Genomic DNA, 25,377 nt, shown 5'->3' on the forward strand with positions numbered 1-25,377 from the left:
GTGAGCAGCGATGGACCGGGGGACAGGTGGATATCGTTATACCCACCCATCCTGCCGCGGTCCTCTGCAACCTCGCTCGCTTCTCCACTGTCTCCCTTCCTGTTTTCAGCGGTCACGTGGTACCGCTCATTACCACTCATGAATATGCGCATATTCATGAGTGGTAATGAGCGGCACCACGTGACCGCTGAAGACAGGAAGGGAGACAGTGGAAAAGAGAGCAAGGTTGCAGAGACCGTGCCAGGTTAGGTAAGTATGATCTCTGACACCCCCGCTCCCCCTCCCCTGCCGACCCTCAGGTATATGACCCGTGTATAAGCCGAGAGGGGGGACTTTCAGCCCCAAAAAATGGGCTGAAAATCTCGGCTTATACAAGAGTATATACGGTAATCAAATGTCTATAATCAGCTCACAAGAGTCTGAGCCACTCCACAAAGCCAAAAACAAACGTGCTCAAGTGCAATGAGAGATGGGGAGATTCTTACCCAAATAAGTCCTAGTATACCACGTATATAGCAGCCCCAATGCGCATTTCGGTTGGGCTTCCTCAGGGGGCTGTGCTCATTCTGTGTGTTTATATATACCCCTACACCTGTTCCCTGTTATCACCTAATTGTGACATGTCAGATCGGTGCCCGGAAATGACGTCATTCCCAGCGTCCATTGCGGGGTTTACACTCAGAGCCGTCACCATGGTAACTGCAAACCGGAAATGATGTTTTTACCAATAATGCAGTGTGACAGCTACATTTAAAGATATGGTTACTATGGCACCCATGACTCACATACCACATACATAGGATGCCGGAGAATGCTCCACATAAGCGCCGCTATTAACTCATTGTAGCGCATGTCATATCGGCACCTACACCGGAAATGACGTAATTCCCAGCATCCAATGCGGAGTTTGTATTCACAGAGCCATTACCATGGTAGCTGCAAACCGGAAACGACGTTTTACGCAAAATCCAGTGCGGTACACACATCAGAAATATCGTCGCCATGGTAACCATGACTCACAAGCTACATATATTGGATGCCAGGGACAATACTCCAGATAAGCGCCGCAGACATGCGCACTAAAACTGGTACTCCAGGATATATGTATGGCGCATGAAGCGATGACGCGTGCACCAGAAAACACCGCCCCCAGGCCTCACGACATGCCAGGTGGATCCGCTACCATAGTAACATACAACCAGCCATGCCTCACGGATGCCCGAGACGGTGCCCCAGATCATACACGTCATTGCCATGCGCACCTATCAAGGAGATAACAGACTAGACAGCAGAATAAAATACAATTATCTTACATATCGGCAAAGGGCGGCTCATGATTGAACAATAATTAAAGTGACAGTACAATTAATATAGTGCAATTAATACAGTACACGAAAAAATATATAAAATAACAAATACATATAGTGAAACTTCAGTCACATGCATATACATAAAATGTGAAAATGTCACTTATAGCACCAGGGTTACATTTATGCTTTTCCCGAAAGTGCCTAGGGAGGGTTTTCAGGATTGTTACATCATCCACCTCACGTGCTGCCATTATTTCTCTTACATGCTCACATGTTCTCACATGTAATTCTCGTGTCATCAATCCGACATAAATCAGGGAGCACGTACATTTTGCATAGTACACCACATGAGTAGAACTACATGTGATGTACTCCCTGATTTTGAAGTCACGTGACCCATCACTTGTGGAGAATGTAGTAGCTCGAACAAAATTTTGACAGGCAAGACACTATCCACAAGGAAAAAAGCCCTGTCTCCCTACCCCAGCTCCAAAGTGATCAATGAGTCTAGCAACATAATGGCTATCCACCAACATGTCTCGCAGATTTTTAGACCTCCTCGCTGTCATCATAGGTCTTTCAGGCAGACATTTACCCAGGACGGGATCTGTCATTAATATCGACCAATGCTTTGTCATAATGGCCTCATAGTTTCCCACTGGTGATTGTAGGTTGAAATAAACCTTGTAACGGTTTGTCTATTTTTTCTTTTCAAAACCCTATCCATCTGTTGGCATGAGAGAGAATCCCTATTGGTATTCTTGGCTCTATCATATCCCTTCTTAATGCTCCTTTTACTGTACCCACATTCCATGAATCTCTCCCCAAGGTCCAGTGCTTTTTTTTTTCAAATAAATCAGAGGTAGTACACACTCTCCTCATTTGGAGAAATTGGCCAGTAGGTATAGCTCTAATTGTTGACCCGACATGTGCTGATGACGCATGAAGTATGGCGGTATTATAACATTTGTTTCTTTTGGTGTTATAAGTGATTTTCTGTGTTTTCACAGTTTGAGTAGAACAAATGGATTTTAGAGCACGTGAGAAATCGTGGCTCCTACAATTGGACAAAGTGTTCTGTGAAGGTCCGGACAGTGTTTTAAACTCTAAGTCTAGAGATCTGTATGATCTTACTACAAAATTTAAAAATTTACTTAATATACGGACACGAGTTTGGTGGAACAAAGCTTTTCTTGAAAATTATTTGCCATGTGGCCTAATCCCTAGACAATTGCGAGTTCAAATTTTTCCCTCATTTCCTGTTGAGGAAGATTCCTTTAAGGATAAATGGGAGGAGACTGCATCCCTTTGCTCAAAAGGATCCATGGATCTACTTATTAAGTCAATTGAATCTAAATTAAATGAATTAGATGTGGAATTAAAGTCTATCCAAGAAGAAATTAGCAGAATATCGTCCGCTGATATAGCTAAAAAATTTAAAGAAGAAATTGATGCCGAACTATTAAAGTTAGAAAATGATGTGGTAACATAGAAAACAAAGAAATATCAGCGAGATCTTTCTGACTTGAAATACAATCGAATCTATAGATGGCAAAGGGTAAATTCCAATCATGCTAAAAACAATCACGTGGCCGTTCAGTATCATTTTCATCGGTGTCATCGGTTGATGAAAGAAGTATTAATGGTGAAAGTTCAAGATCTGTGAGTGATAGGAAGGAACCTCCAAGAGATGACTGGTTTAAAAATGGCAGATTTAATAACAAAAGGAATAAGGAGGTGTCTCCTACGAGTGATAAAAGGGTGAAAAGCAATGCTTTGGAGGTAATCAATCTCTCCACACATGTTCTAACCAAGCCTCAGATTGAGGTTTTGGGCTTGGGTTTATCATTTTCACCAGTAAATAATTTTGATTATTTTTTAGCCCTAAAGGACCTGAACCTTTTCTCTCGTAAACTGGTCTTGAGACGACTTCACTCTAGAAATGAAAATAGACCTGCCGTTGATACTGTATCTGAACAGGAGGCCATTCAAATATTGGAAGATTTGGAATCAGAAGCTGGTCGTCACACTACAGGTATTTCTCCTCCGGCCATAGCCAATAGATTTACTGCATTCCCCCCTTGTCTTTGTGTTCTCAGGTGGACATCTTCACCAAATTGGTGGCAGAAGAATTTAAAACTATTGACAATAAGGGTAGGAAAGACAATTTAACCCACTGCAAATGACAGGCACTTAAACAGCTAAAATCATTGGATGATATTGTCATCAAGCCTGTGGACAAGGGGGGGAATGTAATATTGTGGCCGGTGCAGAAGTATGAAAGGGAGGCCTTAAAGCAGTTAAGGAATAGGGAGACATACATCCAACTGCATAAGAATCCTCTGAAAAAGTTTCAGGTTAAACTAATGAATATACTTTGATATAGCATTTGAACGAGGAGTGATCTCTAAAAAAAAATCCGTGATGGTCTATATATAGAGTCTCCAAAGGTACCTACGTTCTATCTTCTCCACCAAGGTCCATAAAGATGCTTTGAATCCCACCGGGGCTTCCGATTGTCTCTGGCATAGGAGGGTTATGCGATTCAGTATGTAAATATAGTGATTATTATTTGAGATCGCAGGTCGAGACGCTCCCCTACTATGTCAGGGACACGACGGGCGTCCTGAGGAGATTGAATGGTATACACCTTGAACCCGACATGTTGCTGGTGACGGCTGATGTAGAGTCTCTCTACACGTGTATAGACCATGAGGAGGGCATAAGAGCCGTACAGTTCTTCTTGGAAGCAAGTAACCTTGATCCTGATGTACGGAGCCTGGTGTTGGAGTTGTTGCGGTTCATTCTGTGTCACAATTTTTTTACTTTTAAAGACCGTTTCTTTTTGCAGAAGCGCGGAACCACCATGGGGGCGGCATGTGCGCCGGCTTATTCTAATTTATTTTTGGGCTTCTGGGAGAGATCCATCTTCCCAGACGACGCACATGCCGCCTCCCACATTATGGGATGGCTCCGCTTCATAGATGATGTTCTTTTTATTTGGCAGGGTTCGGTTGATGAGTTGCATTCCTATATGGCAGATATGAACTGCAACGACTCCAACATTAGGCTTACATATACGTATCATCACCATGAAATCTCATTCCTGGACATCAAATTAAAGGTTCCAAATGATGGTTCAATTTGTACTGATATCTTCAGGAAGGAGACGTCGGTTAACGCCTTACTTCATGCGTCATCAGCACATGTCGGGTCAACAATTAGAGCTATACCTACTGGCCAATTTCTCCGAATGAGGAGAGTGTGTACTACCTCTGATTTATTTGAAAAAAAAAAGCACTGGACCTTGAGGAGAGATTCATGGAACGTGGGTACAGTAAAAGGAGCATTAAGAAGGGATATGATAGAGCTAAGAATACCAATACGGATTCTCTCCTCTCATGCCAACAAATGGATAGGGTTTTGAAAAGAAAAAATGGACTGACCATTACGAGGTTTATTTCAACCTACAATCACCAGTGGGAAACTATGAGGCCATTATGACAAAGCATTGGTCGATATTAATGACAGATCCCGTCCTGGGTAAATGTCTGCCTGAAAGACCTATGATGACAGCGAGGAGGTCTAAAAATCTGCGAGACATGTTGGTGGATAGCCATTATGTTGCTAGACCCATTGATCACTTTGGAGCTGGGGTAGGGAGACAGGGCTTTTTTCCTTGTGGAGAGTGTCTTGCCTGTCAAAATTTTGTTCGAGCTACTACATTCTCCACAAGTGATGGATCACGTGACTTCAAAATCAGGGAGTACATTAAATGTAGTTCTACTCATGTGGTGTACTATGCAAAATGTACGTGCTCCCTGATTTATGTCGGTTTGACGACACGAGAATTATATGTGAAAACACGTGAGCATGTAAGAGAAATAATGGCAGCACGTGAGGTGGATGATGCAACAATTCTGAAAACCCTCCCTAGCCACTTTCGGGAAAAGCATAAAGGTAACCCTGGTGATCTAAAAATATGTGGGATCGATAAGATCCAGTTAGGGATCAGAGGTGGAGATTATAAACGGTCCTTAACACAGAGGGAATGTAAATGGATAGCAACTCTAGGGACTATGGTCCCAAATGGCTTGAGTGAGCAATTGAGCTTTGTTTCATATTTCTAAGGGTCCCGTCACACACAGCGATCTCGCTGATTTTGTGACACATCAGCGATCTCGCCAGCGAGATCGCTGTGTGTGACTGGGATCAGCGACCGGCCCCCCTGTCGGTTATCGCTGATCGTGCTTGAGTGGCCTGGGCCGTTTTTCCATCGCTGGTCTCCCGCTGTCCAGCACGCATCGCTGCATGTGGCACAGAGAGACCAGAGACACTGGTTTATAAAGTAAACGTCGGGTATCCAGGAGCCGTGGCTCCTGGATACCCGCTGTTTACCTTGGAAACCGGCGTACACGCTGGTTTCCAAGGTAAACAGCGGGTATCCAGGAGTCGCGCGACTCCTAGATACCCAATATTTACCTTGGAAACCAGCGTGTACGCCGGTTTCCAAAGTAAACAGCGGGTATCCAGGAGCCGCGGCTCCTGGATACCCGACATTTACATTAGAAACCAGCGTCGCTGGTTCTGATCGCTGGGGCTGTCTATGTGACAGCTCACCAGTGATCAGCCTGACGATGTCCCAGCGATCCCATCCATGTCTGATCGTTGGTGGGATCGCTGGGACATCGTTGTGTGTGACGGGGGCTTAAGTGTCTTTCTTTAGTTTTGTTTTTTAATGTTATTTGTGTGTGTTTTTATTTGTATTTTATTATTTTTATCATGTTGTGTAATATTTTTTCAATTTTTTCTCCTATTTTCAGTGTTCATGTTTTGTATGCCCCTATGCTGATACCCAGAGTATATATTTGGACATGTATGGACAGCGGTTTTCATCTTATAAAATTCCTCCCACTCTCTGAAATGTATTGATGGAATTGGACTCTAATCGGCAAATATGGGAGTTCTATTAATATGTATGGTTTCACATTTACAGTGCTATAAGTCTGACATTTTCACATTTTATGTATATGCATGTGATTGAAGTTTCACTATATGTATTTTTGTTATTCCATATATTTTTTCGTGTACTGTATTAATTGCACTATAATTGTACTGTCACTTTAATTATTGTTCAATCATGAGCCGCCCTTTGCCGACATGTAAGATAATTATATTTTATTTTGCTGTCTAGTCTGTTATCTCCTTGATAGGTGCGCATGGCCATGACATGTATGATCTGGGGCACCGTCTCGGGTGTCCGTGAGGCATGCCTGGTTGTATGTTACTATGGTAGCGGATCCACCTGGCATATCGTGAGGCCTGGGGGCGGTGTTTTCCGGCGCACGCGTGATCGCTTCATGCACCATACATATATCCTGGAGTACCAGTTTTAGTGCGCATGTCTGCGGCGCTGATCTGGAGTGTTGTCCCTGGCGTCCAATATATGTAGCGTGTGAGTCATGGTTACCATGGCGACGATATTTCTGATGTGTGTACCGCACTGGATTTTGGGTAAAACGTCATTTCCGGTTTGCGGCTACCATGGTAATGGCTCTGTGAATACAAACTCCGCATTGGATGCTGGGAATGACGTCATTTCCGGTGTAGGTGCCGGTATAACATGCGCTACAATGAGTTAATAGCGGCGCTTATTTGGAGCGTTCTCCGGCATCCTATGCATGTGGTGTGTGAGTCATGGGTGCCATAGTAACCATATCTTTAAATGTAGCTATCACACTGAATTATGGGTAAAAACATCATTTCCGGTTTGCGGTTACCATGGTGATGGCTCTGTGAGTGTAAACCCTGCAATGGACGCTGGGAATGATGTCATTTCCGGGCGCCGATCTGACATGTGTCACAATTAGATGATAACAGGGAACAGGTGTAGGGGTATATATAAATATGGACAAACACACAGAATGAGTACAGCCCCCTGAGAAAGCGCACATGAAAAGCACGTTGGGGCTGCTATATATGTGGTATACTAGGACTTATTTGGGTAAGAATCTCCCCATCTTTCATTGCACTTGAGCACTTTTTGTTTTTGGCTTTGTGGAGTGGCTCAGACTCTTGTGAGCTGATTATAGATAGACATTACTACTACTTTTTTCCGCTCCCCTGTTTTTTAGTCTGCTCATTTTGAGTAGTTGCACATATTGGGACACTTTATGAGTTTATATTTGATATATTGGGGTTATGATTGACCTGGTCCTCTAAACTGATACTATGTACCACTTATTGTATCACTGTTCATGTCCTTTGAAATATTGAATTAACTATTGTCCATAAAACATTTTAATGTGCATTTTATATAAGTTTTATGTAATGATAACAAAATTATATTTTTCTAGTATTTTGTAAACAGCCTTGTGTACTCTTTCCCTGTAGTTTGGTATATTGATTCTGAGTATTGCTGTTGCCTTGTAAGGCGGTATTATAACATTTGTTTCTTTTGGTGTTATAACTCTTATTGACATTAGTATTTTGTATTCTTATTAATGTATGCTTTGTTACAAGGGTTCTCTATTTTTTATGACCCTTACCCTTCCTATGTACATTTACCATGTTACCCTCCCTTTTTCTAGTTCTCCCTCCCTATCAACCTCCCAGTTTTATAAAAACTTTAATAAAAATATTTAACCCCTTCCTTACCGATGACTGAATAGTACGTCATCGGTAAGGTCCCCCACTTTGAGGTGGGCTCCGGCGGTGAGCCCACCTCAAAGCCGCAACATGTCAGCTGTTATGAACAACTGACATGCGCCCGCAATAGTCGCGAGTGGAATCGCCATCCGCCCGTGCCTATTAACTAGTTAAGTCCCGCTGTCAAAGCTCACAGCGGGCATTTACATAGCATTTCCGGCCGCTGGGCCGGAAATGAGCTCATCGCCGACCCCCGTCACGTGATCGGGGGTCGGCGTCATGTTGCCTGGACAACCAGAGGTCTCATATAGACCTCTATGGTTGTTCCAGGCAGATGGCTCTCAGTGCCATCCGGTGGTCGGCGCTGAAAGCACTGTAGTAAATTTGCTACATATGGGCGATCTGCTCATCGCCCATATGTAGCAGAGCCGATCGAGTACTGCATGCTTCAAGCCTCCTATGGAGGCTATTGAAGCATGCCAAACGTAAAAAAAAATGTTTAAAAACAAAAAAAATAAAATTTCAAATCTCACCCCTTTTGTCCCAATCAAAATAAAAAAAAACAAAAAAAAACCCACATACACATATTAGAATTCGCCGTGTTAAGAATCGCCCGATCTCTCAAAAAAGCATTAACTCGAACGCTAAACAGCGTAGCGGGAAAAAAAATTCAAAACGCCAGAATTACGTTTTTTGGTCGCCGTGACATTGCATTAAAATGAAATAACGCGCGATCAAAAGAACGTATATGCACAAGTGTGGTATCATTAAAAACGTCATCCCGGCACGCAAAAAATAAGCCCTCACCCGACCCCAGATCAAGAAAAATGGAGACGCTACGGGTCTCAGAAAATTGAGCAATTTTTTTTTTTTAGGAAACTTTGGAAATTTCTTTTCACCACTTAGATAAAAGAGAACCTAGATATGTTTGGTGTCTATGAACTCATAATGACCTGGAGAATCATAATGACATGTTAGATTTAGCAACTAGTGAACCTAGTAAAAAAGTCAAGCAAAAAACAAGTGTGGGATTGCACTTTTTTTGCAATTTCACCGCACTTGGAATTTTTTCCCGTTTTCGAGTAACGACATGGTAAAACCAATGGTGTCGTTTAAAAGTACAACTCATCCCGCAAAAAATAAGCACTCACATGGCCGTATTAACGGAAAAATATAAAAGTTATGGCTCTGGAAAGGGGAGCGAAAAACGAAAAATCGAAAAAAGCTCCAGGAGTGAAGGGGTTAAATAAAAATAGAAGAAAAAAAAATTCCACTGGGGCACATGGCAGGCCTAGGAAAAGAACGAGCGCCATTTGCCTGGGATAGATTGTGAATGTCATGCCGCATTTAGTGAGCCCCTGAGCCACAGGTGATTTTAAGTAGTTAGCTTGTCCATACCTAGAATAATCATTCTTGGTAAATGATGGTGCAATCTTTGTTTTTCAAGATATGTTTTTTTTTTGGTTGGCACCTGTTCACCCTAGTTTGGATGTGATGGTCTTTTTCTCAATTTGTGCTATCCACATCAATAGTCGTTAAGGGGTTACTCATAATTAAAAGTTGCAAAATAATTGTGCACACAGCATACATACAGGTGATTACATCATTCATTGAATGATAATGGCAAGTATATTAAAAATTGTCACATTAGTGACTGAGCAGGGTGGGGCTTATATTTAGCGGTTAGAAAAACTTGACCTTCAGTGAACAATTATTTATTCTTACCTTCACTTCAAGCCCAGGAAAGAAAATGAACTCTTTGGAAAACAGTTCTCTCAAGAAGCAAAATGTCCTGGAAACATCATCTTTAAAGAAGAAATAAAAAATGAGGCAATGCACCGTCAAAATATTGGTATTCAGAAAAAAATGCTTACTCTCTACTTACATCTGTGTTTTTATCTAAGTTTTCTGTCCTATTTTTTGTTCTATTGTATTAATGGAAATTTTGTCAGCAGGTTTTTGCTATGTAATCTGAAAGCAACATAATGTAAGGACCCAGATTCCAGTGATGTATCACTTACGGGCTGTGTGATGTTTCAATAAGATTAGCGCTCTGTCAGCAGAAGATTATCACTACTGAACTAGGTGTCTAATGCCTCCTAGTCAACTGCTCTGTATGACCCTGTCCTCACCACTGATTGGCAGCTTTCTGTGTATACTGTACACTGCCAGAAATTTGCTAATCAGAGATGAGGGCGAGGTTATATACATCTCAGTAATCTAAACACTGATAGATCTGCAGCAAAGAAAACTGTTTTTACATCAAAATGACAGCATGCAGACCTGCAAGTGATTGGAAATAGGGTCTCAGCCCCTACATCATGCTGCTTTCAGATTATATAGCAAAAACCTGCTTGTAGAAAAATATCATTTACATTAATTGGTGTGTGAAAGGAAAATCTAATTACTAACTTTTGCTACATACAGAGGCATGTAAAAGTTTGAACACTCCTGGTCAAAATTACTGTTATGGTAAACAGTTAAGCAAGATGAAGACAAAATTATCTCTAAAAGGCCTAATGTTAAAGATTACATATTTTCTTTGTATTTTAGGAAAAAAAATATATTTTAATTTTTTAGATTTTAAACACTACAAAAGGGAAAATGGACAAATGCAAAAGTTAGCACACCCTGCATGGTTACAGAAGCCCAATACTTGATGCAGAAACAAAGGGAGCAACCCAAAGAAATAAACCACCATATTAATAAATGGTTCCACTCCATAAGAAAATAGAAACAGGAGAAAAAAGGAGTAAAGGAGTAATTGGATCCAAACAATTTATTATAAAAAATTATTACAATCTTTATTGCTAGATCATGCACAGACAATATATAAATAGCAAAATTACAATGACAAATCGACGCCAAACATAGACAAGACTGGGAAGGGGATATAAAATGAACCAAAGGCACCGATAATCACAGCCAAAATAGTATGTAACATGCACTAACGTCACCAACGGCCAATAAACATGCCCATATTAATTTCAAAATAATACCTAAGTTGGCTTAAAAGTACTCCCTAGGGTCAAATAGGCCGATTTGAAGTTAGGCAATAATGGCTGGAGCGGTAAGCTGTGTCCATGATAAGTGCAGATAGCGTCATGTAAGATGCCAAATTGTAACAGGGAGACGCTTACCAAGGTGGTGCACAGGTACGAAGGACCGTGGAGAGACTCCTGTCGTGCGTTTCACGCTCAAAACCGGGAGCTTTCTCAAGGGGATGAAGGCTGAATTGGACTGAAGGACCTTTTGCATCCGTGGTAACGGTCACGTGTTACATCATGTGACGTGTGTAAGCCAATCACAGCGGCGCATGCGCCGCGTCACCGCCAGGTCCTCAAACATGAAGACAGGCGTCAGGCATCAGAGGGCACGCGCGGGGAGAGAGCCCCGCGCCTGTGTCCAAGGCAGCAAAGACACCAGCTCCATGGAGAGGGCAACTGGGGGACGCAGACCGCATGCGCACATGGTCAGTACCTGGTAGTACCCCCTTTTTAAAGCATCACAGCTTTGCAAACGCTTTTGCAGCCAGCCAAGAGTCTTTCAATCCTTGTTTGATGGGTTTTCACCCATTCTTCCAGTTCTGTGAGATTCCTGGGTCATCTTGCATGCACTGCTATTTTGAGTTCTAGCCAATGTGGCGTAGCGCCTACGATGTGTGTTGGGGAACACTCGCTTGGCAGCGGATTAACGTAGTCAGGCACAGGTTTTTCTTACAAAACAGTCCATACGGTTTATTTAAACCTCATAGACCGCATAGTCAGCCAGGTTGCACATCACCAGCTTACACATAGTCCATTACTTCATCACGTGTGGCTTTACAATGCATTCACTAGTCACGCCAGACTCTCTCCAGTCGCCGGGTGACTGCACAGTTCAGTAACGGACTATTGTCAATGCACAAAGTTCTTTCCTCATACCCGGGGTTACCTCTCAGGAGCTCCTGCTCCACAGGCTGACTCCTCATCAGTTCAAGGTCCTCAACAGAACAGCGTCTTTCTCAGTGTGGGGCCGTCCCAGGCTCTGCACACACATGTGGCCTGTTCAGGTGCTATTCAGGACACTTGTCCAACACCCAGGCCACCAGGTTCAAGGTCTCACCACATGCTCCAGGAATCCAATCCTACTTCCAGGATCTTCCAACACAGACCTTCCAGGACCTTGCACCCTGAAAAATTCAGGTACACACACTCTGACCATGTGACCAGACCTCACATTATATGGTAACCATCCCCCATGGATGGGCGGTACATGTGTGGTTAGTCAATTCCTGCTAAGCTCTCTGACTAACCCTATAAGCCTCCCTTATAAGTAATACACAAATACTTGTGGCACTATAAGTCCCAGCATAACCATATAATTTTGGGCTTACAGTGCAGAGAACCTCTGCGACACACCGGCCATTTACCAAAATGCCAGTCCCTAATTTACCATTATAATTATGCTTCCAAGTGCATCCTGAAGCGCATACACAGCACCCCCTATCTGTAACAGAAGTTACTGCATCACACCACAGACTTTCAATGATGTTCAGATCAGGGGATTTTGAAGGCCATTTTAAAACCTTCACCTTGCACCTTTTGAGGTAGTCTATTGGTTATGTAGAAGCCATTGTCAATATCATCTTTTTTACAGATGGTGTTGTTTGCATCAAGAATTTGTTGAAATTTCATTGAATGCATTCTTCCCTCTACCATGTTCCCCGCTATGTTAACCTCACTGATCTACAGAACTTGTTTCCAAAATGCATCAGGCTTGTTTAGAAGTTCTTTTGCATACTTCTGATGTGGAATTTTATGGTGAGGATGGAGGCAAAGTTTTCTTCTGATGATTCTTCGATGAAGGCCATATTTGTGCAGCTGTCTCTGAACAGTAGAACAATGTACCACAACTACAGAATCGGCTAAATATTTCTGAAGGTCTGTTGCAGTAAAGCAGGGTTCTGATTTGCCTCTCTAGCAATCCTACAAGCAGCTCAATGAAATTTTGATTTGTTTTCCAGGCCTTATCTTGACCTCCAATGTTCCTGTTAACTGCCATTTCTTAATTATATTTCGAACTGAGGAAATGGAAACTTGAAAATGCTTTGCTATCTTTTTATAGCTTTCTCCTGCTTTATAGGCCTCCACCATTTTCAAAGTGCAAGGCAGCTGCTTAGAAGAAACCATGGCTGCTGTTTTGTTTTGTTTTTTTACACAAAGATAAGGCCGGGTTTTTATAAAGTTGGGAAATGAATCACCTGGCCTTTGATAACGATGATGATGAACAAGTCATAAACCTAACAGGTTAATGAAGGTCTGAAACCTTGGTCAAAGTTATCTGAGTACAAAAATATCCAAAGGTGTCCAAACTTTTGCATTTGCCCATTTTTGCAAATATAAAAGATGAAAATATATATTTTTTGCAGGAAATGTCATCTTTAGCTTTCTTCCTTTTAGAGATCATTTCATCTTCAATTTGCTTAATTGTTCACAATAACAGTACTTTTGACCAGGGGTGCCCAAACTTTGACATGCCACTGTATATGCAATGAATACATTTAAAAATGTTAATAGTCTGGATATCTGCCAAGAGTTTCCTTTTATTTAGGTATTAGGAAATGCGGGTACATGCGCTGCTGGTAGTGTATCCAGAGGAAAATCCAATAAACGGCATAGACGGTAACAGTACGGTTTATTCTAGACACAATTCAAAATACTCCTAAATCAGGATGATTAACTAAGATCTTTTAACCCCTTCACGACCTTGGACATATCCATACGTCCAGGTTGGTAGGTACTTACCGACCTTGGATGTTACAGGCTCCATTTTATTGAAGAATTCTACATCAGTTGATGTTGTATTAGAATTCTTTTATAAAATGGCGCCGGAGATCGTGGTATGTGCACGCGCTGACTCCGGTGCCATTTTATTGAAGTATTATAATACAAAGTCAACATAGCAGTGCGCACGTGCCGGGCATAGCCACGATAATAATAATAATAATAATAAATTTTATTTCTATAGCGCTGACATATTCCGCAGCACTTTACATTTCAGAGGGGATTTGTACAGACAATAGACATTACAGCATAACAATAATCACATACAGTAGATTATAACAAATACCAAGAGGAATGAGGGCCCTGCTCGCAAGTTTACAGTCTATGAGGAAAGAGGTAGACACGAAAGGTGGGTGGTAACAGTTGCCCTGATTGTATGGACCAGCCATAATGTTAAGTGTGTGACAGTACAGACGGAGGGCTAATGGATGCATAAAGCATGTGGGAACATGATGCGGGAAATCTGGTTATGGTAAAACTTTTGGCTGTGCCACACAGGGATAGATTAGGTTAATGTGTTGAGGCGATAGGCCAGTCTGAATAAATGTGTTTTCAGGGCACGCTTAAAATTGTGGGGATTGGGGACTAATAGTATTGACCTGGGAAGTGCATTCCAAAGAATTGGCGCGGCACGTGTAAAGTCTTGGAGACGGGAGTGGGAGGTTCTGACTATTGAGGATACTAACCTCAGGTCATCAGCAGAACGGAGGGCGCGGGTAGGGTGGTATACTGAAACAAGGGAGGAGATGTAGGGTGGTGCTGAGCTATGGAGGGCTTTGTGGGTGAGGGTAATAAGTTTATACTGAATTCTGGAGTGGATGGGTAGCCAGTGTAATGACTGGAACAAGGTAGAGGCTTCGGTGTAACGATTGGTGAGGAATATGATCCTGGCTGCAGCATTCAAGACAGATTGGAGAGGGGAGAGTTTGGTAAGAGGGAGACCGATTAGAAGAGAGTTACAATAGTCGAGACGAGAATGAATAAGAGAAACAGTAAGAGTTTTTGCAGAGTCCAAAGTAAGAAAAGGTCGAATTCTAGAAATGTTTTTGAGGTGCAGATGACAAGAGCGAGCCAGTGATCGAATGTGGGGGGCAAAGGAAAGCTCGGAATCAAGTATGACCCCAAGACAGCGGGCCTGTTGCTGGGGAGTAATAGTGGAGCCACCCACAGAAATAGCAATGTCGGGTATAGGTACATTAGTAGAGGGAGGAAACACCAGGAGTTCAGTTTTTGACAGGTTCAGTTTCAGATATAGTGAGGACATGATATTAGACACAGTGTTTAGACAATCGCCGGTGTTTTCTAGAAAGGCTGGCATGATGTCAGGAGAAGAAGCGTATAATTGGGTGTCATCAGCATAGAGATGGTACTGGAACCCAAATCTACTGATTGACCAATAGGGGCAGTGTACAAGGAGAAGAGGAGGGGGCCTAGAACCAATCCTTGGGGGACCCCAACAGTAAGGGGAAGGTGAGAGGAGGAGGAACCGGCAAAAGATACAGTAAAGGAGCGGTCAGAGAGATAGGAGGAGAACCAGGAGAGAACGGTGTCCTTGAGGCCAATGGAACGGAGCATAGTGAGGAGGAGCTGATGATCCAGTGTCGAATGCTGCAGAGAGATCCAAGAGAATTAGCATGGAGTAATGACCATTTGATTTAGCTGTTAGCAGATCATTAGAGACTTTAGTGAGGGCAGTTTCAGTGGAGTGTAAAGAGCGGAAACCGGATTGGAGAGGGTCGAGAACAGAGTTTTCTGAGAGATAGCGGATAAGACGGGAGTGGACCAGGCGTTCCAGGAGTTTAGAGATGAAGGGAAGATTAGAGACAGGTCTATAGTTAGCGGCACAGTTTTGGTCGAGGGATGGTTTTTTAAGTAGTGGATGTATGATGGCATGCTTAAATGAGGATGGAAAAATACCAGAAGAGAGAGAGAGGTTAAATATTTTAGTTAGGTGAGGGGTGACAGCAGGGGAAAGGGACTGGAGGAGATGTGACGGAAATGGGTCACTGGTGCAAGTAGTTGGGCGAGAAGATGTAAGGAGCCTGCTTACTTCTTCTTCTGTGACTGGTTCAAAATCAGAGAGTGAGCTAGATGCAGTGGGGGAGGGAGGACAGTGCGTGGTATGAGGTGGTTGGGAGATAATTTCCTGTCGAATCTGGTCAATTTTTTCTTTGAAGTAATTGGCCAGATCGTCAGCTCTGAGCTCTGTGGTTGGGGCCTGTACTCTTGGATTGAGTAGAGAATGAAAAGTGTCAAAGACGTTTTGGGTTATTTGACAGTGAGGTGATGAGTGTGTTGAAATAGGTTTGTTTGGAGAGGTGAAGGGCAGTGTTATATGTTCTAAGCATAAACTTATAATGTATGAAATCTTCGTGTAGATTGGATTTTCTCCACAGACGTTCGGCGCACCTGGAGCACCGCTGCAGGAAACGTGTTTGCACCGTGTGCCAGGGTTGTCGCCGTCTGCGTTGTGGTGTTCTATTTATAGGGGGTGCAAATTCATCCAGGGCACTTTGAAGTGTTTTATTGTAATGCTTCAATGCAGAATCAGGACATGAGAGGGAGGAGATAGGGGCCAATGAAGACTGCAAGTTCTTCATAAGTTTCTGGGTGTTAATGGCCTGTATGTTTCTATAAGTCAGGACAGTGGGGGTGACCTGAGCAGCCTGGCAGTTCTTGATAGAGAATGAAAGAAGATTGTGGTCAGAGAGCGGGAGAGGGGAGTTTGCAAAATCATCCACTGCACAAAGCCAAGAAGAGAAGACCAAGTCGAGGGAGTTTCCGTCTTCATGCGTTGGAGAATTAGTAAGCTGCGAAAGGCCAAATGAGGAGGTTAGAGATAAAAGATGAGTAGAAGATGGTGAGAGGGGAAGAGCAATGGGGATGTTGAAATCTCCCATGATGACGGTAGGGATGTCACAGGAGAGAAAATGTGGAAGCCAAGTGGCAAAATGATCCAGGAACTGATGGGAGGGGCCGGGAGGACGATACACCACCGCCACTCGCATGGAGAGGGGGGTGTAGAGTCTGACGGCATGGACCTCAAAAGAAGGGAAGACAAGTGAGGGTACTTGAGGGATAACCTGAAAGGTACATTTTGATGATAGGAGCAGACCAACGCCTCCACCTGCTCTACTGTCTGATCTTGGGGTATGAGAGAAGTGTAGCCCCCCGTATGAAAGAGCAGCAGCAGCGGTAGTGTCTGACTGCTGGATCCAGGTTTCAGTAAGTGCCAGGAGGTTAAGAGAATTAGAAAGGAAGAAGTCATGGATGAAGGAGAGTTTGTTACACACTGAGCGAGAATTCCAAAGAGCACAATTAAGAGAGACAGATGGCAGGCAGGGAATATTAATCAGATTAGAGGGGTTTCTAAGTGTAGCAGTTGGGGGGTTTGACTTTCTATAACATGGGGGACCAGGATTGGGAGCAATGTCTCCTGCGACTAGGAGAAGGACGATAAGCAAACGCGCTGACTGAGACACCATTTTTTTTTCAACAGTCAAAAAGAAAATTGCACTGACAAAAAAAAAAAAAAGCTGAAAATAAAAAATAAAAGAAAGCAACCAGGGGAGGAAGACATATAAGACCCCATCTACAAACTCACGCACCCACCAAATGCCACAGTTTTTTTTTTTTATGATTTTTTTTTTTTCACAGAATTTATTGCAATACACTCGTGCCAGGTAGTTTGCGCATGTGCTGAGTCGGGTGCCATTTTATTTATACCACCTGACCTAGAAAGTCTGGGCGTGGCGAAAAAAAGGTAAATAAGGGAGGAAATCAACCAAAGGAGGAAGGCATAAATAAAACCCCACCCACAAACTCTCGCTTCCACAACCCACTGTAAATAAATACCACAGACTTTAACCCCTTCACCCTGAAGCCTGCTTTCACCTTCTTGAGCAGGCCAATTTTTACAATTCTGACCACTCCCTTTATGAGGTCATAACTCTGGAACGCTTCAATGGATCCCACTGATTCTGACACTGTTTTCTCGTGACAAATTGAACTTCATGATAGCGGTAAAATTTCTTTGAAATGACTTGCGTTTATTTGTTAAAAAAAATATACCGTATTTTCCGGCGTATAAGATGACTTTTTAACCCCTGAAAATCTTCTTAAAAGTCGGGGGTCGTCTAATATGCCGGGTGTCGTCTTATGCTCCGGGTGCAGACCAATCTCTGCATATAGTGGGGGAGTGGTCCCGATGACGAAGGGAGGGGGCGTCTCACAGGGATGTTGTAACTGGAGTTATCATCCTCCTTTTACCTCATTGGTGGCAGCGGTGCTATCTGCGGCTCAGTGCTGGGGGTTGGCAGCGGGGGCGGCTCCTCTTGTGTAGCATGGGGGCTCTGTGCTGGGGGTCGGCGGCGGCTCCTCTTTGTGCAGCTGGGGGGGACGGCGGCGGCTCTATGTCCTGCGTCGGGTCTCCGCTGGCATATACCCAAAGCCCGGAGGCCCACGGCAGCTCCATTGCTGCGATGCGGTGGCCTCCGGGAAAATGGTCGCTGGAGCCCGCGCGAGCTCAGATTCAGATCTCATCTCCTGAGATCTCGGGACGAGATCTGAATCTGAGCTTGCTCGGGCTCCAGCGGACATTTTCCCGCTGGCCACCTCATCGCAGCAATGGAGCTGCTGGGGGCTTTGGGCATATGCCGGCGGAGCCCCGACGCAGGACATAAGAGCCGCTGCCGTCCCCCAGCTGCACAAAGAGGAGCCGCTGCCGACCCCCAGCACAGAGCCCCCATGCTACACAAGAGGTGCCGCCGCTACCGACCTCCAGCACTGAGCCGCAGATAGCACTGCTGCCACCAATGAGGTAAAAGGGGGATAACTCCAGTTACATCTTCGCTGTGAGACCACTCTCCCACTATATGTAGATTGCTCTGCACCCGGCGTATAAAATGACACACGGCATATAAGAAGAACCCCGACTTTTAAGAAGATTTTCTATTTTCACTGGAAAAGTTGGGGGGTCGTCTTATACACCGGAAAATACGGTATTAAAAAAAACAGAAATTAGGCAAAAATTATTAACATTTTGCAATTTTCAAAGTTCATTTTTATGACCTTAAATTAGTCATGCCACAAAAAATATTTAATAAATAACATTTCCCATATGTTTACTTTACATCAGCACAATTTTTGAAACATCATTTTTTTTTTTTTTGTTAGGATGTTATAAGGGTTAAAAGTTGACCATTAATTTCTCTTTTTTACAACAAGATTTTGCAAAGCAATTTTTTAGGGACCACCTCACATTTGAAGTGACATTGAGGGGCCTACAGTGGGGGAAAAGAGTATTTAGTCAGCCAGCAATTGTGCAAGTTCTACTACTTAAAAAGATGAGAGGCCTGTAATAGACATCATAGGTAGACCACAACAATGAGAGTCAAAATGAGAAAACAAATCCAGAAAATCACCTTGTTTGATTTGGCAAGATTTAACAATAATAATAATAATTTTATTTCTATAGCGCCGACATATTCCACAGCACTTTATAATTTAGAGGGGACTTGTATATACAACAGACATGACAGCATAACAGATACCAAGAAGAATGAGGGCCCTGCTCGCAAGCTTACAATATATGAGGAAAAGGGGAGACACGGAAGGTAGATAGTAACAATTGCTTTCGTTGTTCGGACCAGCCATAGTGTAAGAATCGGATGTTCATGCAATGCTGCAATGCAGCTTCTCCCTACGCGTGCCCCCCCGCCGGGAGCACCCCCGCGTCCCATCTTGCTTAAGCTCCTACACTTTAAAGATAGAGATGCTATCCTGCGCAGATCCAGAGACATTAAGGAACTTGCTATTAATGGGAGGAAAGTCTCCATTTTCCCTGATTTTTCCCTGGAGGTGCAGCGTAAAAGGGCGCAATTTATTGAGATTAAAAAACGCCTACGTGACTTACAGGTGACATATTCCATGATGTACCCTGCTAGACTGCGGATTGATGTGAATGGAGAAACGCACTTTTTTGATACGGCGGGAATGGCGCTGTCCTGGCTGGATATTAATGAGAGGTCCATGAGGAGGAAGAATACTTGAAGTTCTCCCTTTTTTCGCCACCAGGTGTTGTTACTCCTTTTTGTCTAGGACGCTATGCTGGTATAATTACTACTGTTCATTCCATTTCGGATTCAGGGCGGGAGCTGACCGGATTGCTGTGGACACTCGTTACAGTGACAAGCTGTGGACCCTTCTCCCTGCATGGACTCTGGGCGAGTTTTCTAGCCCTGATTCTCTCTATTTGAGAGAAATGTGCAAGTTACACTTGTGTTTGGGGGTAGGGGCGCTGTGCACTGGTGTGCAGTGCTCCCTCTCCCTCCTTTGTTTTTTTCGTTTGTTGTTGTATTCCCTAATTGTTCTGTGGGATGTGATGTGCGTCAGCCGTGTCGCCCAATTCTTTGTACTTAGGGATGGTGGAGATTGCCTCTCTCCCTCGGGAGTGGAGTATGTTCCGATTTCTCATTTTTTAGTCTGCTCTTATGGCGATATCACTTAATATTGTAGCGTGGAATGTTAGGGGGCTCGGGGATGCAAATAAGAGATGTGCTATATTTACTAATATGCAGAAATTTCTCCCGGCTATCCTGTGTATGTCTGAGACCCACATGGTGAAAGATAATATTCATTGGCTAAGAAAGGGATGGGTTTCACATGAATATCATTCCACGTACTCGACCCATGCGCGGGGTGTCAGTGTGCTGGTGCACAGGTCCATCCCCTTCTCATGTACTAAATCAGTGGTTGACCCTGGGGGCAGATTTGTATGTTTGCTTTGCACGTTATACGGTATACAATTTATTTTGGTTGCCATATACATCCCCCCGCCCTATTCAGTCGAACCAGTAAAAAGAATCTTGTCTATTTTGGGTTCCTTTCCCCCTGCGCCGACTCTTCTAATAGGAGATTTTAATACATATTTGCATCCCTATTTGGATAAGTTGCATTCGGGAAACATATCAGAGGATGCAGCCTCAACCTCATTTGCTAGAACGTTAGTGGAGCTGGGTATGGTAGATCTTTGGCGTGTCCAAAACCCCACAGCCAGACAGTTTTCCTGCTACTCTAGCTCCCACCACGCTATGTCACGGATAGACCTGGCCATTGGGAATACACTCATGACCCCATATGTACGAGGGGTGGCCTACCTGCCTAGAAGTGTATCTGATCACTCGCCGCTACATGTCACACTTTCATGGGGACACCCCCTCACCCTATCTAGACCTATCTGGAAGCTTAATCCCTTCTGGATCCAGCTTATAGGGGGATCTTTGCATGATGCCATTCTAGAATATTTTCAACTTAATGAGTACTCTGCATCATCACACATAGTCTGGGATTCCATGAAAGCCTATGTCAGGGGCTTATATATTAGAGAAATATGCACACGGAAAAGCCAAAATAGACGCTACACCCAGAGTCTGATCCAGGAGGTGTCTGTTGCGGAGGCTGCGGTGATACTCAACCCGACAGAGGAAACTAAAAAAGCTTTGGAGAAGGCACAGGGGTCGCTCAGGGAAAACCTCATGTCGGCGGCAGCAAATAAACGTTATTTCCTCAAACAAAAATATTTTATAGAGGGGGAGGGAGTAGGACATTTATTGGCCACGGTCATTAGAGCACAGGACGGATCTTCATATATCAATAGGCTAAAAACGGACTCGGGTGGTCCTGTGACAGACAGTGCGGACATAGTGAGTGAGATAAGGAGGTATTATATGCGACTATACACATCAGATTGCAGTCTCACGGAGACTGAGATTGAGCAGTACCTGGATGCTCTCTCTCTCCCTGCATTGGCTGATAGCGATAGGGATTCATTGGATCGGGACATCCTGTTGGAGGAGGCGCTTGGTCAGATGCAAAATGAAAAGGCTCCAGGAATGGATGGCCTGCCTGGCGAGTTTTACAAAACCTATGCACCCTTACTGCTACCTAAGCTACTTAAGGTATTTGAAGAGGCTGAAAGGCAGAGGGTCCTCCCGCCATCTATGAGGGAAGCTTTGATAGTTTTAATATTAAAGCCCGGAAAGGATCCAGAGGTTCCGGATTCATATCGCCCGATTTCCCTATTATCAACAGATGTTAAATTATTGGCCAAGGTACTCGCCAATAGGATGTCCCGAGTTATCTCATCTGTTATACAGAAGGATCAGACAGGATTTATCCCAGGCAGAGCCACATCTATGAACCTTAGGAAACTATACTTGGGGATTCAACATAGTTCTGGGGAGTTGGGGGGAAGAGCAATTTTGTCCTTAGACGCCGCTAAGGTGTTCGATAGTTTGGAGTGGGGTTTTTTGTGGGCGGTACTTCGGAAAATGGGCTTTGGACACAGATTTATAAATTGGGTGAGGCTGTTGTATGGCTCGCCGGTGGCGAAGGTTGGGGCTAATGGCAGGGTCTCTGAGTCTTTTCCTCTTGGGAGAGGTACTAGACAGGGGTGCCCGCTCTCGCCCTTGCTATTTGCTACTGCGGTGGAGCCATTGGCAGTTGCAATTCGGAAGTCCAGAGAAATAATGGGATTCAGATGTGGAACTGTGGAGTTGAGGATATCATTGTACGCGGATGATTTACTTCTATATTTAGATAAGGTACATTCCTCGATTTTGCCGGCAATGGAGGTCATTCGAGAATTTGGGCTGAGGTCTGGTCTTCGGATTAATTGGTCCAAATCAGCTTTAATGCCGATAGACCCTCTCCCGGCGGATTTCTCAGATTTGCAGATACCGGTCCCTGTAGTTCGGAGGTTTAGGTATCTGGGTATAATTGTTAGTCCTGCCCCGAAGGATTTTCGGGCTCTGAATCTGGAGCCCCTGTTGCAGCGATTTAGAGCAAAAGTACATACTTGGTGTCGCCTGCCGTTGTCGAATATTGGTAGATCTAACTTAATCAAAATGGTAATGATGCCACAATTATTATATTTGATACATAATTCTCCGGTGTGGATCTGTAGGGACTTTTTTGCAAAAATAAATACATTATTCCGGGAATTAATTTGGAAGAAAAAACAGGCTAGGATTCGCTTGGAGATACTGCAGCGAGGGAAGGAGGAGGGAGGATTGGCGGTGCCAAACCCATTCATATACTTTATAGCCTCCCAGATGCAACATCTTAAGGGTTGGGGTAGAGACGGGGCGTGTGACAATGGTGGTGATATTGTGAGGGAAGGATCGGTATGGAAATATCCAGGGTGCCGGTTGGAGGTGGGAAGACGGCAGATAAATGGGGCACGATACCCCACGTTGGCTATGATTTTCAAGGTGTGGGATAGGGGTAAGTCTCTTTTGAAGATAAATGGGCCTACGGAATTGTGGCCATTGTGGCGAAATCCGGATTTGCAAGAGATCAAAAAGCTGGTGGGGTTCGGAAGATGGGAAGATAAAGGGATTTATCTGGTGTCACAAATTTTGCAAAATAATACTCTTAAGAGTTTTGAACAATTGAGAACAGAATTTCACCTCCCGCACGTCTTCTTTTATCAGTACTTACAGCTAAGACATGCATTGGAAAAACAGAGAAGGACAAATCCGGTGATAGTGACACATAATCAAACACTACATATGCTACTTACATCTGAGTCTTCTAGGGGACTTATCTCTGAATTATATAAAAGATTATTACCTGCCCATCTGGAGACATATCCACTGACTGCTGCTAAGAATAAGTGGGAACGGGACGTTGGCCCCCTGACGGAGGACCAGTGGTCCGATATTCTAGAACAGGTCCCTAAAATGGCGGTTTCTGAGTGCCAGCGGCTTTCGCAAATATATCTCATTCACAGGGTATATAAAACACCCAGCTTATTATTTAAAATGGGACTTAGGCCCAATACACAATGTGTTAGGTGTGGGCAGGATGATGCCCACTTGATGCATCTTATGTGGGAGTGCGGGCACATTGGGGATTTCTGGAGGCAGACCCTGGGACTCATAGCCCAAGTATACCATATCACAATACGACCGTCACCTCGTCTATGTTTGTTGAATTTGTGGGAGGAGGGGGTTGACCCGGACTCTGCAGTGGCCCTGGGAATAGCACGCATCCTGTATCAGGCAAGAAAGATACTTGCATATCATTGGTTGGATCCTATGCCACCAACATTGTCAGAGCTTAAAAATAAACTAAATAATGTCATCAGATTGGAAAGGGGGGCTTATTTAAAAAGAAATGCATTAAGAAAGTTTTACAAAATTTGGCAGCCATGGATGGAGTCACCGGGTCTCCCCTCGGGCGCACTGGTACGGGATGCGATGTTGGACCAGTTGCTGTTGTGCTTGCGATGAGGGGATGCTTGGGGGGTGAAAATAAAGTCTAGTGCCCTTTGTGGCGAAGTAGATTTTGAGTGGCGCGGTGGGAGGGAGCTGGGGTGGATTGGACCTGATATCCGTGGGGGGCGGGGGGGGCGAAATATGATGCGGAGTGGCGCGGCTGGCGGGGATGGTTTTCCCGCTGAAATGAGGCACTGATGTATAATTTTGATTTTTGTTTATTTGTGGAGCCATGTTGTTTATAGGCTCAATTTTATGCAAATATCTGTGTTTTGAGATTTCTTCTTTTTATTTATTCTTACACAGGAAGAGTTTTACCCTTTAAATAATATTTGCTCTCAATGTAAATTTTACTAGCTATATAAGATGTCATATTCTTTCTGTATTGATTCCTGAATGTTTAATAAAAAAGATCTGATTCAAAAAAGCTTCTGCAGTGACTGAGTCAAGCATTTCACCTGCTCAGATAAAGCACACATTGGGTCCATGCTGCAGAACTGAGGAGAGAAAAAAAAAAATTGTAGGCCAGTTATAATGTCTGGAACACGGCACTGAACTTGCTCACTGAGCCAGTGCGCGTGTCCTGAGTAAAGCGAACAGTGCTCAAAGATACCTGTGGAGCGGGCAGCAGCCGAGTAGATGCGTACTTCAGAGCCGCAGGACCTGAAGCACGTGACTGCTAGGGGCGTGGCCTAAACTCCACAGAGCTAGGAGCTGCAAGATAACTCCTAGCAGGGTAACTGCGAGACAAAGTTACCAGGGGCATAGACAGGGAGAATTGTGAAGACTTAGCCAGTGAGTCACACACAGAGATAGCTGCAAAGGTACAAGAGGGGCGAGCAGAGAGTAGTCAGGTCACAGGCAATGAGTCATACAGAGATAATAACGCAGTACAAAATCAACAGGCAAACTCACAACAGGAAACAGAACCGGGTCAGAACCATATAAACAAGCTATAGCAACAAACAGGCGCACAGGGGTCAGCACACTAGGTCAAAGGCAAAAGTATAAATGGCAGGGATTGAAGCTTCCCAGGGGTTTAAGAAGCTCTCCCAGAACTAGAAAGAGGCCACAATCATTAACCCCAAGTGTGCAGGTCAAAACCTGCACAGAGCTCCAGACATTAACCCCAGGTGTGCAGCTCAAAAACCTGCACTGGGATCATGACATCAGGTGCCAGCAGTGACACCGGCACCTGGCCCCAGCGACGGAGAGGTGTCATTTTTTTATTTTTAAATGCAGCAGCAGCACCATATGGGGCCATAATCTATGGAGCATCTTATGGGGCAGCATATGGGGGCATGATCTATGAAG

General features: G+C 43.9%; 1 protein-coding gene across 5 annotated transcripts in view; it reads right to left on the bottom strand.

Annotated features, from left to right (window-relative positions):
- GNPAT (glyceronephosphate O-acyltransferase) overlaps positions 1 to 25,377 on the bottom strand; it is a 447,736-nt gene that overhangs the window by 146,950 nt on the left and 275,409 nt on the right. For all 5 annotated transcript variants that reach the window (XM_073551868.1, XM_073551870.1, XM_073551869.1 and 2 more), the window contains one exon: positions 9,684 to 9,763. In XM_073551868.1, the coding sequence (XP_073407969.1) occupies positions 9,684 to 9,763 (80 nt within the window). The remainder of the gene's footprint in view (positions 1 to 9,683; positions 9,764 to 25,377) is intronic.

The sequence above is a fragment of the Dendrobates tinctorius genome, unplaced genomic scaffold (genome assembly GCF_039654945.1).
Source record: "Dendrobates tinctorius isolate UK_male_01 unplaced genomic scaffold, ASM3965494v1 ptg000181l, whole genome shotgun sequence".
Taxonomy (NCBI): Eukaryota; Metazoa; Chordata; class Amphibia; order Anura; family Dendrobatidae; genus Dendrobates; species Dendrobates tinctorius.